General features: G+C 40.1%; 2 protein-coding genes across 3 annotated transcripts in view; one reads left to right on the top strand and one right to left on the bottom strand.

Annotated features, from left to right (window-relative positions):
• The window catches only part of LOC138697000 (influenza virus NS1A-binding protein homolog A-like), a 119,826-nt gene that overhangs the window by 16,277 nt on the left and 84,208 nt on the right, over positions 1 to 19,341 (top strand). The gene's annotated exons all lie outside the window — the stretch shown is intronic.
• On the bottom strand, positions 6,130 to 12,118 carry LOC138697001 (uncharacterized). The gene is made up of 2 exons (XM_069822588.1): positions 11,987 to 12,118; positions 6,130 to 6,961 (listed from the first exon to the last, which is right to left on the bottom strand). Exon 2 carries the CDS (start codon positions 6,952 to 6,954, stop codon positions 6,280 to 6,282), a length of 675 nt encoding a protein of 224 aa, XP_069678689.1. The 5' UTR covers positions 6,955 to 6,961; positions 11,987 to 12,118; the 3' UTR covers positions 6,130 to 6,279.

The following is a 19,341-nucleotide window of genomic DNA, read 5'->3' as shown; positions in this document are numbered from 1 at the left end:
TTAAATCGTTGTGAAGTGTTAACTAGAACGGTTTTGTATAAGTTTTATTTCTGAAGGATACTTCAGGTCGAAATTAAAAGGAAGAAAATATAATATGCACTTTCGTAGAAAGATATTTTGAAAAGAGTATGTACAAGTACACACATCCCTTATAAAAGTTCTAATATTTTTTAAAAGAATGATCACTGGATGTTGTGGCTGTCTACAACGCATTTTGTTAAGACAGATTCCTGACGTCTCAGCACTGAGTAAGAAGGAGATTTAAACTTGATCCTTATGCCATTAAATACAACTCAAAGAGGAAATGTGCTTATAACATAACATTTTTAAACAGTAGTGATGAGAGATCTATTCCGTAAAAGACTTGTGTTTTACCGAATTACATCGTTTTGGAGGATTTGTATACATTTTATTATTGAAGAATACCTTAAGTCGAAATTGAAAGAAAGAAAAAGAAATATGTAAAGAACCAACTTCTGTTTATGAGGGAATTAACTAGAGAGGAGGAGAGTGTGTGTGATACAAAAAGTATTGACTTTCAGGTGGGGAAATTATTATGACAGATTTATTGCTAACAATACGGTGTCAAATATTGCTTCGCTTATGTGTAATCCGGGTGAAGTTGCCCCATGTCATAACTCTTCATAATGTACATTTTTTCATTGTACTCGCATCACGTGTGGATACACGAGTCTGGCTCGTTACCACCAACACACGTACGATCTGACGAGCCCAAAGCTCGTGGCGCCCCACGCGTACAAGTTTGGATCATTGGAACCCGAGGCGAGCCGAGCCGGATTCGCGACCCAAACTCGAACGTGTATGGGTCCTTTTATAGAAACCCGAGCCGGGCTCGCGAGCCAGATTTGTAAGTGTATGGGCCCCTTTATGTCTCCCACCATCTTCGGAATGGTCGACCACAGATCTTCTTCCTCTGGGGATGTACCGTAACATCGGTTTGGTATCCTGAAACGTTGAATTCTATTGACAAGTTGTAACCTGTTTTGTCTAGCTAGAAATAGTAGAATAGTTAGAAATATAAATACATATGGATCACAAATTTGGAACTTGAAGGCACGAAGTCATACTCAAGAATAATTATTGACAACAGGGATGGATTTTTGGCGGAGATCAGCAATGATATCAAAGGGAGATAAAATTATGAATACAATTATACAGGGAAAATGGGACTACAGAATTCGACAATAGATTATATGCTTAAAGTTACTTCAAAGTTATGAACCTGCTAAAAGAATATTAGAAGAAAGTTTGTCCTAGATAATTTTAGAATGGATATCACGTGGAGAAAGAAGATGGAGGACTACGCCTGACGAAGAGTGAATGGGAAGGTGTTAGAAGCGGGAGAGAGGATTAGCAATTGAAGGGATGAGAGAAGAGGAAAGACGAGTGAATGAGAAGGGATAGAAGAGGGAGAGAGGATTAGAAATTGAAGGGATGAGAGAAGAGGAAAGACGTCTGACGAAGAGTGAATGAGAAGGGGTTAGAAGAGGGAGAGAGGATTAGAAATTGAAGGGATGAGAGAAAAGACAACGTCTGACGAAGAGTGAATGAGAAGGGGTTAGAAGAGGGAGAGAGGGTTAGAAATTGATGGGATGAGAGAAGAGGAAGGACCACGTCTGACGAAGAGTGAATGAGAAGGGGTTAGAAGAGGGAGAGAGGATTAGAAATTGAAGGAATGAGAGAAGAGGGAAGACCACGCCTGACGAAAAGTTAATGAGAAGGGGTTAGAAGAGGGAGAGAGGATTAGAAATTGAAGGAATGAGAGAAGAGGAAGGACTACGCCTGACGAAGAGTGAATGAGAAGGGGTTAGAAGAGAGAGAGGGGACTAGGAATTGAAGGAATGAGAGAAGAGGAAGGACCACGTCTGACGAGTGAATGAGAAGGGGTTAGAAGAGGAAGAGAGGATTAGAAATTGAAGGGATGAGAGAAGAGGAAAGACAACGTCTGACGAAGAGTGAATGAGAAGGGGTTAGAAGAGGGAGAGAGATTAGAAATTGAAGGGATGAGAGAAGAGGAAGGACCACGTCTGACGAAGAGTGAATGAGAAGGGGTTAGAAGAGAGAGAGAGGATTAGAAATTGAAGGAATGGGAGAAGAGGGAAGACCACGCCTGACGAAAAGTTAATGAGAAGGGGTTAGAAGAGGGAGAGAGGATTAGAAAATGAAGGAATGAGAGAAGAGGAAAGATCACGCCTGACGAAGAGTGATTGTGAAGGGGTTAGAAGAGGGAGAGGGGATTAGGAATTGAAGGGATTAGTTTTTGGGCACTGGAATATGTTCTTCACTGTGCCATAACATAAGGAGCGCGTGTTGGAGATGGACGGGGCTCCAAAACGAAAGGAATTGGCAATTAAACCTCAGGTGAACATTCCACTGTCTTGCTTGCACGTTATTCTTCTTCCCCTGAATAGTGCGACTTTGATCCAATCCAAAGGGTTGGTGAGGCGTTGCACCGCGTGTTGTGTTGCAGTTTATGAATGGACTTGGGTAACGACCGGGCGTTGAACTCTGTGGGTGGAGTTGGCGCCACGCCGCATCGATTGCTGGAGTACTCCGAGGTGAAAGCTGCCATCTATGAAATCAGTCCTGGTGTCTTATATCTTTATTAAGATGCCCTAATATCTGTTTCGTCTCTCTTCCTTCAGCACGCGAGGAATGATATGTAAGCGGGTAATCGTATTCAAAGCAGAGATGCCAATAAATAAATGTGCTTTATTTCATAAACATTTATGTACAAGGTGATTGGAATGTGGTTTAAAGTTCGGAAAGTTGTTTATACAGTGTGAACCGTAAGTAATGTCATTAATTTCAGGGGATATTTCAAACGAAGTTTAATACAGTTTTGCTCGTTTTTGCTTCCTTTTAGAGATAAAAATTGTTTTACATGAAACATTTCATAGCGTGTTTTGGGAAAACCATTGATTTAATTCCCAATATGCTCAGTCAGTTAAGAGAGCAGTGTTATGAAATGTTTCATATAAAACAATTTTTATCTCGGAAAGGAAGTGTTGTGCCCATTTCTGACACCAATTTTTGTTATACTAATTCTGACACCAGTATTTATTATACCATATCTGACACCAAAATTTTATTGTACCAATTCTGACACCCTAATTTATTGTTATGCTATATCTGACACCAAAAGTTATTGTTGAGCTCTATCATATCTGGCACCAGTGCTTTGTCGTGCCACTTGCCACGACAAGGGCGGATGGCTTATCTTTGAGATAATCGCGAGTTATAATCTCCATCAAGATAACACAAACGAATCAGACACTGCGTTATACTTTATAAACTGTATTTGCTTAAGGATAGGAGGGATTCCTACTTAGAATGTGATCGCAGGCTTTCGAAATAATCACAAGTGTAGAAATTCACTATTACTAAATTTATTAATAAAATATCAAGTTACTACAAGTAAATTATTAAATATTGAGATTGAATGATTTAGAAAGTATGAAATTTTCTGTTAATTCTGAAGTACCAAGATGAACTAGTTACATGAAAAGTCTAAAGATTGAACTGATGATTTTACTTGCAATAGATAGTAGGGCGAACCCTGGTGCTGTTCACAGACGATGCCATATTCTGGATTTCTTCCTGGACGTCGGGAAGTTACGAGCGTTACTTCATGACCGCTATCTTGACCAATAACTAATGACCGCGTTTTGGACGTTTCATGTCCTTTTATCAATTCTCGAACCGCGTCCTTTGTGACGTGACAGAGTGACGCTGTTTTACCCGCGAATCTTCTAAAAAGACGGCATTGCATTCACTGAACACCGCGCTTCTGATTCTTAACCATTCTTTCAAATCGGCGTTTCCGGTCGTCACTTAGAACAATACGGATTTAAGGAACTCTCGCGACTGAATCTCTGTTTTAGATTTGCCAGTAACCAATAGAATTTGATGTCTCGCGAGAGACGCTGCACGTTATATGTCAGCTGTTGCTAAGACTGACTTCGTGCTACGAGTAAAATGCAAGCGTACGCATTTCTACCTGGCTCAAGGACTGGACTATGACTTTGATGAGTTAGCTAAACTGTGCTCTGTAATCTGTCGAAACAGGAAGCGAGCTCTCGCATTGTAAAGGCATGTTTGAATCTTTTAATAAGTACGATTTCATTACTTTAAAATAAAGTGAAAATATATTGCTTATGGTCATAACAGAGTTATGATTGCTTATCATAATCCTTGGGCACAACAGAAGCAAAAATGAGAAAAATTGTATTAAACTCGAAATATTTCAAAGAATAACCCCCGGAATCGTCACTACTTACGGTTCACTCTGCATATTCCCGACATGCAGTGCTATCGGGAAGACCTGTTCTGTGTGCCTGGAGCAGAAGCTTTCTTGTATTTGTTCTTAAAGAACCCTTAGAACAAATGTTCTTGCTTTGTAATGACTAGATGAAATACTTTTTTATTCCTCACTAGATATGAGTATGGAGTGACTTGTATACGTGTTTCATGGATTTGACCAAAAGCATTGGCGACAAAAAATCTCAATATGTAAAAATCGAATTAGAATCAATAAAGGCTAAAATACAGAGGGAATCTGTACACTGAATAATTTTATGAGTAGGCCTATAGAATCTTTTATTGGAATTTCTTAGATGACTATGATGCCTCAGCTTCACAGCAGTTGTACGGATGCTGTTGAGGGATTAGGGCAAATTCTGTCACAGGCGTTTAGTTTCTCTTTCATAAGCTGCCTCTTACCCTGGAACATGTATTGGTTGTGGGTGGACGAAGCATTCACTTAGTTCCTAATACATCGGTGCGCCGTTATCAAAGCCGACCAGGGTCAGGTTTATATTTTGTTAGGGTGACACGTTCATGGTTCTTCTGCACAGGATCAATTGCAATTTTACCTTCGGTCACCTGCTGGCGAAGAGTATGGAGCGATATCCGACAGGTGTGGGCGGTATCAGCTCCGAGGCCCTGATGGAGCGTCCAAATGCACAGCAGTGCAAAGTGAATATGCATCACAGCGTCCACACCGCTCGCTGAGTGAACTGACCACGTACTCCAGAACCAAGTCAGGATACTGTTGCAATAAACTGCTCTCCATCGCAGTATTTATGTTTCGGAATTAAAATAGGAGAAGATAATGCGAATGTAAACATTTCATTCGTTGATTCTCGTAGTAATACTCTTACTGAGGCTCGTATAGCTTTTAAGCCGTCCTCGGTTCCTCAGCTTCGCCAGGTTGACAGTTCAAGGGAACGACCTCAACTTGTGATCACTCGGGCTGGTTTGATGATGAGTGCTATGAGCAGTTCAGAAATGTCGCAGTAGATATAGCGTTGTTGCATGCTTGGCACGTAGACAATAGGGCACAGGTTTAAAACTTGTATTATGGTATTAAATGTACCGGTATACTGTAATTAGTTTGGTCATACCAACATTGGAGAGCGAAATTTATGCCCTAAAAGTAATGAGTACATAACGTAACCCAGGTTGTATTGTAACATATTCTAGCGTTCCTTCTTTTGGTGCCGTAGGGTGCATCATAAAATGCAACGGAATTCTTATTTCACGCAGTTAATGCTGTTCTGTTTATTTAGCTTTGATGTGAAATGTCAGAGTTCTGTGGAGATAATTTAACAGTATGATGTGTAAAATTGCGGATTTTGAAGTTCTTAGTCTGATAAGTAACATTGCAGGGTTGGCGAAAAGTAAAGTGCCCATTGAAAATTGTCATTATCTTTTAATCGATTAAATTAATTTACTGTACACAGTAAAATGGTAGAAGTTGTGTGCAACATTAAAATTCCACGTAGGTACCAGCATTGTTCACCGGGTTGCGATTCAGAGTTTGTACTTTGTTGCGATAAACCTCCTCTCTCTCCCATCCCGTGGCACAATCTTCCGTCTGTAGTTAATGCGGCTTTCACGAGTTCGGATTGCGTGGCGGATTAGGCCACTTTCACGAGCGACCTGGCGTGTTCAATTTTAATAGTTTGGGTGCGCGAAACGCACATTTCCCTCTGTCCTGGACGTCGAGGAACGACCACTTGTACCACTATCTACCACAGATTCCGTGATCCTGGAATACTAATGGGAGCTCTCTGACGCATGACTTCTTTACGGGTTAAACTCTACCACTGTGAAGACCAAAATATATTTTGCTGCATGCCAATACATTAATATTTACAAAATTTATCAGTGGTTTTCAAAAGACAGTTACTTCTCACCCATCCAAGGAAGAACGCGTGGAAAGTGGAGTCCGGCTGGTTTGCAGCAGACGTTCACTCATTGAGTCAGATTTGCAGCAGGACTGGGCAGCGTCGGCACAGGCGCCGGTGTGGACGCCGGTTTGTCGCGTGCCGACGACTGCGGGAAGGTGGCGCCCCCGTCCCCGCGGATCGCACCCACGATCCGCTGCATGAAGCTGTCGCGCATGTTGGCCACCGTCTTGTCGAAGAATCGCACGAAGGGGATCGCGCCCTTGAGGAAGTCCCAGCACGGCAGCCAGGGCATGAACGTCTTCTGGAACCACGTGACCACGTTCTTCTTCTCGGTGTCCACGACGCAGCTGGCCACGGCGGACAGGATGGAGCACTTCTTCTGCGCCTTGAGCGCGGAGGCCACGCAGCCGCCCACCAGGTCCTGGATCTTGCCCAGCAGGTGCCCGGGCAGCCGGGGCACGATGTCGCGGCCCGTCTCCCACAGGACGAAGTTGGAGCCGGCGTGCAGCCAGCCGATGACGCAGCCCAGCATGCAGCGCCGCGTGGCGGCCCCGTCCGACATGCCCAGCATGGCCTTGGCGAACTGCGCGTCGATGCCGCTGTCCTTGCCGGCGAGGCGGCAGCCCATGAGGCGCGCCGTGTTCAGCATCTGCATGGGACTCATCTGCTGCGCGAGTCCCGGCGCCGCCGCCGCCAGCAGCAGCAGCAGCAGCAGCGCGGCCACACCGTGTGTCTTCATGGGGAGCCTGGAATGAGCATAACGCGAGCATGACTTCTCCTCGCTCCAACATGTTTACTGCAAAACGCTGATTTAGAGATTTTCATCACGACTTCTAAGGGTTAATAGGTAATATTGTTAAATGAGCTCAGATCTTAACAATGATCTAAGTTTGATCGCTTAGGCTATCGCACCAATAGTATTTTTGCCCCAGCCAATCAGATTCAAGAAGTTTCTCGAGTAAAATAATTATATTTCATAAGCGACTTCACGTGGAGTACAGTCCTTTGCTGCAATATTTTCTAGTGCTTATCGTTACATAAAGGAACAACATGCGTTAGTCAAGAAACAAATCGTTGGAACTACAAGGGCTATGGGATTACTGGAAAATGCCGGTAACTATGAGTATAGTCGGACCATCGGATCTGTGCCCCCGTAAGATATGCGAACTGAACTTTAATTCCTTCTCAGCCTCGGTAATTCATCTAATTCCTTCTCTTACTTACTTACAAATGGCTTTTAAGGAATCCGAAGGTTCATTGCCGCCCTCACATAAGCCCGCCATCGGTCCCTATCCTGTGCAAGATTAATCCAGTCTCTATCATCATACCCCACCTCCCTCAAATCCATTTTAATATTATCCTCCCATCTACGTCTCGGCCTCCCTAAGGGTCTTTTTTCCTTCGGTCTCCCAACTAACACTCTATATGCATTTCTGGATTCGCCCATACGTGCTACATGCCCTGCCCATCTCAAACGTCTGGATTTTAAGTTCCTAATTGTGTCAGGTGAAGAATACAATTCCTTCTCAGCTTCGGTAATTCATTTCTCTCCCTGCATTCCTATCTGTCTCTTTTCTATCTCTCTCCCTTTCTGTCCCCCACTACTCACAATTTTGGCCTTTTTACGGGACAGTTTACAATATTTGCACTTGCAGTCCAGTGTTGTCGACTCAACATGAATACTGTAGCACGGAGTGGCGAAAGAAATATTATTAAGCAAGTACGTAATAGTATTTTGCGATGAAGAGAAACAAACAGGTCAATATCTGTTTCCTATAAATCAGGCAACGAAAAGAGCAGCTGATATCACAGGTGAGGCTTATTTTATTTCAATTGATTACGTATTAAAATTACTTACTTAACTAATTCTAATAATACAACTTTTATGTAATTTATATAGGCAGGTCAGAACTCCTAATAAAGAAAATCAGGAGAGAGGGAGTCTGTGCAGGAGATGAAAAGCTAGGATCACCAGAGAAGAACAGACCAAGGGAACTTTTAATTCTTGTAGATGATATGAACCGATGTATTTTAAGAAGAAAGGTACAAGAATTTTATACCGTTCAGAAAGAAGTTTCAACATTGAAGAAATTACTGAAGCTTGCGAGAGAAGTAATAATTTCCAAGGTTGGAGGGAAAAACTACGGAAAGTGATTCGAGACATGGGATTTAGGTTTAAAAAATGTAGAAATACAAGATGTATTTTGATTGAAGGAAATGATATTGTAGCATGGAGGACCAGTTATTTATGACATCGTTTGACGGAAGTTTGGCAACATTCCTATTCGGCAAGGTTCGTGGCCTGCTGTTTAACGTGGTGGGAGGAAAGCGGATGGAATGGAGTGAGTACAGCGTTAACTTTTCCAAGAACGACGACAGCGCTGAAGGGGCACAGATCCGATGGTCCGACAATATAATTGTGCACGGGGGCCTGGTAACAAAATGTCTCCAAGTTAAAAAAAAAAATGATAATTTTGATGCGATTTGGTTTGGAGATAAGTGTACATTTTATAAACAAGCAATTTCGTCAAGAATGAACGAACTACTACTTAAACTTGAAGAGATACGACTTTTCCTATGAAGAAGACGCAGAGAATTGTGGCAGGATAATAACAAGGGGCGCTAATTTCAGGATACGGTACGGTACCAGATTGTTTACTTGGACGAAATACACGACGTTTCTGGATCGGAGTTCAGGTCGTCACGGGGAAGAGCATAATGAAATTGCACGCCGGCGGGTACTCTGTATGTTTGAGGTCGCTGAAGCCGATGAAATTAATTCAGATGTTATTGAAAACTGGTTTTCAAATATTTTATTGAAAAATGTACCTAGGCCTGCCTGAAAATGAAAAATGTGCTATTGTGTGCACAGCTCCAGCCGTCATTCCTACCTGCGCTCTAACTTACTAGCAGAGTTTCATTTATGAGAAATGATAACATGGGTCCCAAATACTGTAGTAATACTTACTTACTGGCTTTTAAGGAACCCGAAGGTTCATTGCCGCCCTCACATAAGCCCGCCATCGGTCCCTATCCTGTGCAAGATTAATCCAGTCTCTATCATTATATCCCACCTTCCTCAAATCCATTTTAATATTATCCTCCCATCTACGTCTCGGCCTCCCTAGAGGTCTTTTTCCCTCCGGTCTCCCAACTAACACTCTATATGCATTTCTAGATTCGCCCATACGTGCTACATGCCCTGCCCATCTCAAACGTCTGGATTTAATGTTCCTAATAATACAATGCGTGCAGTTCTGCGTTGTGTAACTTTCTCCATTCTTCTGTAACTTCATCCCGCTTAGCCCCAAATATTTTCCTAAGCACCTTATTCTCAAACACCCTTAACTTGTGTTCCTCTCTCAGAGTGAGAGTCCAAGTTTCAGAACCATACAGAACAACCGGTAATATAACTGTTTTATAAATTCTAACTTTCAGATTTTTTGACAGCAGACTGGATGATAAAAGCCTCTCAACCGAATAATAACAGGCATTTCCCATTTTTATTCTGCGTTTAATTTCCTCCCGAGTGTCATTTATATTTGTTACTGTTGCTCCAAGATATTTGAATTTTTCCACCTCTTCGAAGGATAAATCTCCAATTTTTATATTTCCATTTCGTACAATATTCTGATCACGAGACATAATCATATACTTTGTCTTTTCGGGATTTACTTCCAAACCGATCGCTTTACTTGCTTTCAGTAAAATTCCCGTGTTTTCCCTAATCGTTTGTGTATTTTCTCCTAACATATTCACGTCATCCGCATAGACAAGAAGCTGATGTAACCCGTTCAATCCTATAGTAGTAGTCGTGGTGGTGGTGGTGGTGGTGGTAATAATAATAATCCGTGGCGTTGCAACCCTTTAAGGGCCCAGACCGACCAGCTAACTGCTGTCCTCACGTCCACATGCCGAAGCAGAGGTGTACGATCATTCCACCAGAATGGTTATGGTTAGCACGATGATCTCCACAGCCGTTATAGCTGGCTTCCCCCTCCTATAAAGCAGTGCATATTCAAACTGTGGAAGACACTAATTCATTAATATTTCACTTATTGTGTATACTTAATAATTATATACTATAACTATACATAATTATATATAATATTATTAGTATTTTTTTATTTTTCTCTGCTGAGTCAAGTCAAATAAAATCCCACAAGAGATGAAAAATAATTATTCCACATACGGAAGCAAACAAAATGAAACTTCGGACGCAGGTGTCTTAACAAAAATTCACGTAAAAAAAATCCTGCCACCAATGACACCAGAACGTAACCCTCTCCTCCGCTCTCGATCAACGGTTATACTGACAGGGAATGTTGTGTAAGAGTCGGACCAAATTTTGTTTCTGAGTGTACAAAAGTGAAAAGTTTCGACATGAAAAGTGTACTCTGACATCACCATGGAAACAGAAGTGTAAGTGGGTTTCTACACGGTCCGTCTCTATTTAGTGTGCCTCCACACTTACATGTTGTATCATTTTACTTTAAGTCGAGTTTAGACGTTTCACATAGATTGGAATTTCCTTAAATCTGATCTATCAAATTTGTTGCCAGACTTCGGGTACAAGACATTATGAGACTCGCATGTGACACAGGGGCGGATTTATGGGGTCGCACAAATCGCAATCCGGAGGTCCCCACAGTCACTGTGGAAAATGAATGAGACGAAGCCGTGAAGGAGAAAGGGCAAAAAAGATTATAGGATTTTTTATGGATATAATATACAGTATTGTGGATTCATACAATAGCAGTGGCGAGACTTTATGTTAGGGCCAGTCGTCTTTTATTTTAATCCGCGAGTAACATTTTAATTGTATTCTCCATTTATGTGTAGTGGCAACACTGGGCACTGGTAACGCAGTGAGCTGCAGAGTAGGCGACCCTTTTGGTGGTCTGATGATGTAAACTTCCACCCTGTATGTATTTCATTCACCGTGAAAGCCTAAAAATGTATGTCCGGAGTATTTCAAGATGAAGCTGCAGTTAGACAAGCCCCTTATACCATAAAATCCTCCCCTGTGTGACAGAAACAAATTTATTTCAAGTTAAAGTATATCATAAAAAAATAAACGTTACTAGGGCAACCGAAGTGAAACATTTGAAAGAAAATATTATATATAACTTGATATATGCTTTTATTTGTATGGAATTTTATTTTTAACGCCGTTTAAAAATGTCCTGATTTTTCAGTAGGCCTACTCATGCGCAGTTTAATAAATCTGCTTGAAATGGTGTTGTTGGTAATTGTTGACTGAAGTTATCGGGGCTTTGAAGATTCGATTAGTCACTCGAACAAACACCACCTGTGTGGAGGAATTCATTTCACAAAGATAGGGAGAATATTGAGTATCCGTGTGTAGGTCGAACCCTTCTCCGCTGCTGGGAGGCTGCGTTTTGAGGTTTATTTGGAAACTATGTGGAGTCACGAGCTGGTAGCGCGAATGCCAATTTTTTAATAATCCAAATTGAGGTAATCAATTTCCAAATGCAATGTGGTACAATAAATTGCACATTGCACCACGAAGCAAGAACTGAGATTGGAGCAGCACTAGTATGAGAGAACAAGGAAATGAATAGAAATTAGATATCAGCCGATGGAGCATGATTTCGTGGAAAATACCCCGAATTGTGTACAACTTTTTAAATACATTACCGAAGTACCAAGTTCAGTCCTATAATTGACGAGGATTGATTTGTTTCTGTTGCTCTAACTAAATTCTAAGTTTACTATAATCTACCACGTCACTCTGTAAGGAACCTCACCTGTGTATCGTCCACTCTGAGAGCCGCCAGCGGAATATTGCCTCGTCCGTCGTCGCTCTGATATACGTGGTCTTTACTTTGATAGGTATGGGTTTTCTTGGCAAGGTTGGAGAAGGCAACCGTGACCGAATACTTGATATCTCGTTACAGTTTGGGTGGTTGTTTTGTCGTGTTGTATTGCAGTGCGATATGTTATTAATAATTATTATCCATCGTCGTCTGGGAGGGTGGAAACAATCAGATTTGGACGCGCTTGGAACTAGAATGACTTTTTATTAAATAGCCTACATATATTTATTTGTGATCGGGACACGTTCTTGATGTTCACGCAGACTATGCATTTGTATATTTTGGCGATTTATGAACGCGCAGAACAAGTTGACGAATTAATGGAACCCCCCCCCCCTTACACACAGGACTTTCATTTCAAAACTTCCCAATCTAAATAACTAATTATTTAAATTGAATTCAATTTAAACAAAATAACACGTTAATTTGGATATTGAGGGGGAAGTCTGAAACCAGGCCTAATTATATTTTAGATTTCACCCCCCACTCCCAGCTACCACACTTTGAAATATAAAATGGCACCCCTATATTTTTATACTTAAATATGAAAGAGGATTCAATTGTTAATACACCACATTCATTTGTTTTCGCATCTTTTGTTTTCTATCGTCGCCTGACAACCTGTATTTTTGTTATTATCAGTTGATTGTAGGATGAAAACACTGCTTTTCTTGTGTAATTTCCTAAATTTAATCAACAAGAATGATTTATGTTTTCTCTTGAAGGCTATACACCATTTTAAAATAATTCAATACACAAACACAACTATTATGAAATGCTCAATAGTCTTGTAGCTTTATTCTCTTCAGCTCTAATCAACAATAACAACAATCCAGGTTGCCAGCCAACGATAGAAAACAAATGAATGAAATGTATAAACAATTGAATACTCTTTCATATTTAAGTATAAAAATATAAGGGAGCCATTTCAAATTTCAAAGTGGGGGAAGCTGGGGGGTAGGAGGTGAAATCTAAAATGCAATTAAACCTGGTTTCAGACTTCCCCGTTAATATCTAAATTGACGTGTTTTTTTTTTTTTTTTTTGGATTCAATTTAAATAATTAGTTATTTAGACTGGGAAGTTTTGAAATGAAAGCCCTGTATATCCCCATTCAGTACAACGAATATCAGAACGAGGTCTCTTGTGCTGGTGAAACGCTCAATGAATTAGATTCACAAATAATATAAATCTTATTCAGCATATGATTTGCAAATTAAACAGGAATTTGAAATAAGGGTAAGTTCTCTGAAGTTACTTTTGAGATGATTAATACAAACTGTTCAGGCTTAAAAGTGGAATGTTCTGTGAAGAAAAGTACCGTTTTTATTCTGTAACCACCCTTCTCCAGTAATAGTAACAGAGTGAAATTAGATTTTATCCCCGAGTGGAAAGTTCAACGTTTGAGTTGAAGCCGAGAGCGATAGTTTCTGTTCAGTCTTACTGGTACCTAACCAGAGTATATAAGAACATTTTAATTTTAAGTTGGTAATGTGTTGGTTGTAAAGAAATGATAGCCTACGTGAATGAATGTGTGAAGTTTATTGTTGGTATTTTAATTAGTTTATTTTACGAGGCTTCATTAACTCTGATGTTTATGTAGCATGAAGGTGATAATGCCAGCGAAATGAGACCAGCGCCAAAAGTTAGCCAACATTTGCTCATAATGGGTTGAAGGAAAACCTCAGCCAGGTAAATTGTCCCAGCCAGGATTTGAACGCGAGCCTGCTCATTTCACATGCTAAGCGTTGCTCCACGACGATGGACTATTGCTGGTAATATGTAGGTTGTCAAGGAGAGAATGATATTACCATGCCAAGTAAAACACAATGTACTCCATATAATTAATATTATTAAACGATTTTTTGTGCAATAATATTTGCTGTCGTAGCAACTTATTCTTCATAGATCATGATTTGAACTACCCATCGTTACAAGTCTGATATATTTCTTTACGAACTGTTTTATGTCGTTATAATGTTACAGGCCTGCAGTTACTGCATTCGTGAAAAGTAGGAAAGTCGCTTCGCTCGTTCCCTAAACATTGACGCCTGCAATAAAGTATAACTAGTTTCATGATATACGTTATACGATAATGGCTGATGGAAATTATTATTGAAATAATTAACACAAAACATATATATTTATAGATGCACGCAGGTGGAAGTGAAATAACCTTGCAGATTGAAAGGGGCGATAGGGTACAATTAAAGGAATAGAAAACCTATATTATGTTTCGTGATTAAATGCACGGTTAATTAGAAAATTAAGTTGGAAGTTTCAGTCTTGCAACATCGCTGCTAACGCCGTCTTTCTTCTCGTAATAAAGTGATGAGAGGTCAACGAACTCAGGTCTGTCTCTATACGCGAGCGCTACGACGTTGCAGTCTGCTCGCATGTTGAGTGGCTTGAAATTAGTGTTTTTTAAATTACGGAAACCGTTCATGCTATTGAAATACGCCAGGGGGTTAAAAGATTCTTTATTAGATTTTCTATCGATATGGACAGAAATCACGATCCTACTGCCAGTAGTTACCGAATAGGGTGTTAAACATTTGGGGGGGGGGGAACATTTTTTCTGATAAAACTTAGACTCAGCCTTTCCACCAATATGGTATTACACTTTTTGTTGTTATTTCACTTCCATCCTGTGTGTCTCTCTCTCGCTCTCTTACAGGGAAAGAATTAGACATAATAAACTAGAAACATTTGTATTGATAGGTAAATAATTGATATTTTGATTAATTTTTATTTTATTAATAGAATAGAATAGCAAATACAATATGAAACGAAAAAATCGCAATGTGGAAGAGTTGCAAATAATTGATAATTATTGAAAAAGTAATTTTCTTGGGTTCATGACAATTTTTTCAACTTCTGTCAAACACAAATTTTCTATGTGCGGTAGTGACAAAAAAAAACCGGACCGACGGAATAATCAAAGTCCCCGAAATGAACCACTGCGCATTCACAAGATAGCGAGTAATCTATTGAAATTGTTGTAGTTTCGACTGCTGACGTAGCCCATTTCGAAAGCCATTAGAAATTAAGCTGGTAAAATTCATGTTCTGGGAATAATAAGTTAATTAAGAAGTAAAATATCGCTGCAGTCGAAAAGTATTGGGAATAAATTTGAATAAGGAAGAAAAAAAAAAATGTTTCCTTCCCGGGCAGGATTCGAACCACGAAAGTCTTAGTTACCAGTCTATCGTGCTCTGAAATCAGCTACAAGGGTCGGTCATCATAGCCATTCCGTTTAACCGGTCCTCTCCGCATGTCTGGATACTTCAGCGTTCTGCATACTGGGCGAGCAGTATCAGCAGAGCCAGAGGAAGTTCAGTCTCCTTAAGACGACAAGGTGTTTTAGTTCTTCACTACTCAATTTCTTGTCCTTCCATATTTTGTACCAAAGTTCCAACTCTGCATCTAGGTCCTCCAAATGGTGAAAGCTGTAGAATGCAACTGCATTTTCTTTAATTCTTCGATTACCCCCCCCCCCCCCACCGACGAACCCAACATTTCATCTAAATTTCAGTGGGATTTATTTATGTTTGACGTAGACCTGCAAATTTGACACAAATATTATTGCTTTTTGAATAATCCAGAAATATGATTTACTGCTTTATATTTGTTGAACACCTTGGTGTATCTTCACTTTCTTATGTTGACAGTATTCCTTGTGTGTCCAGTCTTCTTGCAAATTGTCGTAATTGGTAGCTGCTAACGATTTCTAAGGCTTGAGAACTCGAATGGAAACCCCATTGATATATTCCAATGGCAGGTTACAATAAAACAGTAAACCTCGTGCTTCCAATGTCTGTTACATAGTTTGCAGTATGGATCTGTGCGAGGTGTTTGCCGACTGCTTCACTTGTTGAGTTGTCTGCTATGGTCAGAACTTCGTCTGTCGTGAAGTTGTTGATTGCATAGGATATTGTGATATTCAAAATGGTACAGAGAAGTATCTCCTCAAACATCTGTTTTGAAGAAGACAGTCGATCTTCACGTCACAACAGGTCGCAGTCCCTTCAGTTGAGGAACGCTGCCGCTTGTGAATAATGGATTTAAATGGAGGTCTTCAGACAAAATAGTGGCGCTGCAGACACTCCGCCGCTTGTGGGCAAAGTGCCGCTTCCTGTCGCGATACATGGAATTAAATTGTAGGTTTCAGACGGGGCCACAGCCTGGCCACTATTTTAGTGGCTCGTGAGTGGCGCTGCTAGCGGACAGCTGTTGGCCACCGCCATGACAGTATACAGCCTATTGTGCCACGGTGTCTTTTTTTTTTTCTTTCGAATTTCGTTGGTAATTCCTGCTAGAAGTTCTTGAAATGATTTCTTAAACATACGAAAAAAAAAAAAAAGTTTTATCGTCTTGATAAAAATTCCGTATGAGCAGTTTCCAAACGTATACCAATCTCCTCCTTGTTCACTGGAAGACTGAAAGATTCTCTACAAAAATCTAGTGTATTAAGCAGCGCCTCGTCAGAAGGAGCCTTTAATCTCTATATCAGCCTCGCTGTTTGGATTGTCATTGTGGCGCCGATAACAGAGGATTGTGTAAGTTGCCGCTTATCTCTGACGTCAAATTACAGATCTTCTCTTCTTCAGTTTAATCTGATAGTCTGGCCAGGGGCGAGTTTGATCCTCAGGAGTCGATATCATTTGCCATCAGCTTCTTCCTACACATGGGTCCCCGCAGTTATGAGGACTGAGACCTTCAGAAGGTCTGCTCTGCGAGATGCCGATGATCAGTAACTATGATGAAAAGGAAGAAAAATTACGTTATTAAGTTGAGATCCACGAACGGAAAACATATTGCGGTTCATAGGTTACACTTGCCCTCAGTATAACCTAGTATCTTTTTGCAGCAAAGATCTTAGGGAGCAAGTGGATATGGAAGAACATTACATGCTGTAGAGAATGAGAATTTTATATTTTGGCCATTAAAAACACTGCAAATACATGACAAAATGACAGTCAAACTAAATAAAAAGCATTTTTTATGTTCTTAAAAACTTTTGCTTAAGACAAATTGAAAGAATCAAAAGAGACAGAATGAGAATTTGGGCATTTAATACACTGCAAATATTTAAATGACAAAATGACACACAAACTAAACAAAAAACATTATGTTCATAAGAACGTTTGCTTGAGACAAATTGAATGAATCAAAAGACACGCAGAATCAGAATTTTATATTTTGGGCGCGAAAATGTTTCTACTCAAGAATATATGTGAAGTAGCTTCTAATAACATGAACATTCAATAGTTGGCGCCACTGTACAAACTTCCCTCTTTGCGTTTAATGCCATGGGTTACATTTTCCCCAAATTCACACTTAACTCAGTTTACCTTTTATGAAGTTAGATGTAGTTAAGGATTACAAAGAATTATTTTTTGTGTATTCAGCGAGTGCATAGTGAATAATTTAATTTTTTTAACGAATGATAATTCCAGGAAGTAGACTACAAGCTGGAATGAATCTTTGGTAATATGATGACAGCATTGAATTGTTGCGAAACATGTAATGTCGTGTTAATCTGCTCTAAGCAGTTCCACTACTGGAGCTTAGAGTAAAGTGGCCGTAGCGTGACGCAGTCGATAAGCGAGTTCCGGTTCAGCCGTGTTGTGCACTATCACAGGTACACAACAGGACGTAGCTATCTCTACTGTCCGTTACTCAGGAAAACACAAGCGGCAAGAATGTGCCCTTCTTAAGTATCGCTGTTGATTATTATAAACATCGCTCAGATAAGCATCCCAGTAGCCGGGTTATTACTCGTGCAGGAAACATGAGTAACAATGCGTGTGGAAATAAAAGCCAAGTTGAACAGAAGGAGACCTAATGTTTCCACTTACTGCAGTACAAATATTGCACGTACGTTATCCGTTCACATCCTTTCCTCCTCAGTCCGCTCTCGTCTTCTCCTGAGTCACCGACAGTAGTTGCAATAGATTTTATGTAATTGTAGTTTTAAGAAAAGCTGAAATGTCGGCGATCACACCAAAGAGATCATTATTCCTAAGTTTTAAGTGATACATTTTGGTGCATAATAAATATTTTGGCATATAATATTACATATTTTGAAGGATATTGCATATTTTGAAAGAATATACCTACATTTTGTTCACCAATTTTCCCTCAAGTTATATACCTTTTAAAATTGTGTATAAAACTCGTATCTTCTTCTTAACGCATAAAAATAATTTAATAATTCAAAATTATTCTGTATTGTCAAAAAATGGACACCCCTTTGCCATGCTAACATTTTGCATATCCCTTATTAAGTAACGGTAAAGTAGGAACAAATGCCATTGCGAAGAGTGGATCATTGTACTGCTACTGCGGTGAAGGAAAGAGTGGAAATTCCCCTGTGGCTAGGGCCTATGACCGTTTGGCACAAACACCCCCAATCAGTTGCTCTGAAGGAAAACCCCACTTCTTTCAGTTTTCTTGAGAAGCTTATTCTGAAATGAGATGATATAGGTTGCTAGTCTACTGCTATGGCGCCAGTCGCATCTAAGTTAAAAGATGCCTTTACTAGTGACGACAGAATTCTGCTGTGCACAAACTGAACTTCAACAAGTGGTGCCGGAACCTTCTTCGTCTTCTACCAGTGAATTTAATAAAGATTTGTGCATGGCAATGGTATAAACTTGGAGTGCCAAAGTTTCAAGCATTCCAACGCAAATACTGCAACGTCAGTATTCCGGATGAATCGACACTCCAAAAAAATTATTAGAACTCATGCTACACTGACAATGGAAACGATTACAGCTTAGCTTGGCGATTCCTACGTATGGTTGTCGTTGACGACAATCAATGACCGCAGAAAATATGGGAAACTATTTAAAAGTAATGTTATACACCTACGTAAAGGATGTCTCTGCTCTGATTCCCTCACCTTGATCGATGGACAAGAAATATCTTGCATCAAAGCGGATGAAGTTATAAGATATCTTGGCATTACTTTTAATAATGAAATAAAATTTAATGCGGCTCAACTAATTGAAAAACTGACAAAAAATCTTAATCAGCTGGTCACTTCACCCTTACTCATGCCTGACCAAAAGATAAATATATTAAATCAATATATCTGGCCTCAGTTGGTTTACCCCTTCCAATGTGCTCCTTTAAAAGATCTTAAAGTGAAATTTCTATCTGATATTGACAAATTAATTCGCAGCGCTGTTAAGGAAATAATTAACATTCCTACTGACACCTCGGATGCTATGTTGTATGCACCAAGAAGATTGCGAGGTTTAGGAGTATTTAAAGCCCAGT

This window comes from Periplaneta americana, chromosome 3 (assembly GCF_040183065.1).
Source record: "Periplaneta americana isolate PAMFEO1 chromosome 3, P.americana_PAMFEO1_priV1, whole genome shotgun sequence".
Classification (NCBI taxonomy): domain Eukaryota; kingdom Metazoa; phylum Arthropoda; class Insecta; order Blattodea; family Blattidae; genus Periplaneta; species Periplaneta americana.
This window is presented reverse-complemented; position numbering and strand designations above follow the sequence as displayed.

Coding starts and splice junctions, on each gene's coding strand:
- LOC138697001 (XM_069822588.1), bottom strand. CDS start 6,954: ATGAAGACACACGGTGTGGCCGCGCTGCTGCTGCTGCTGCTGCTGGCG.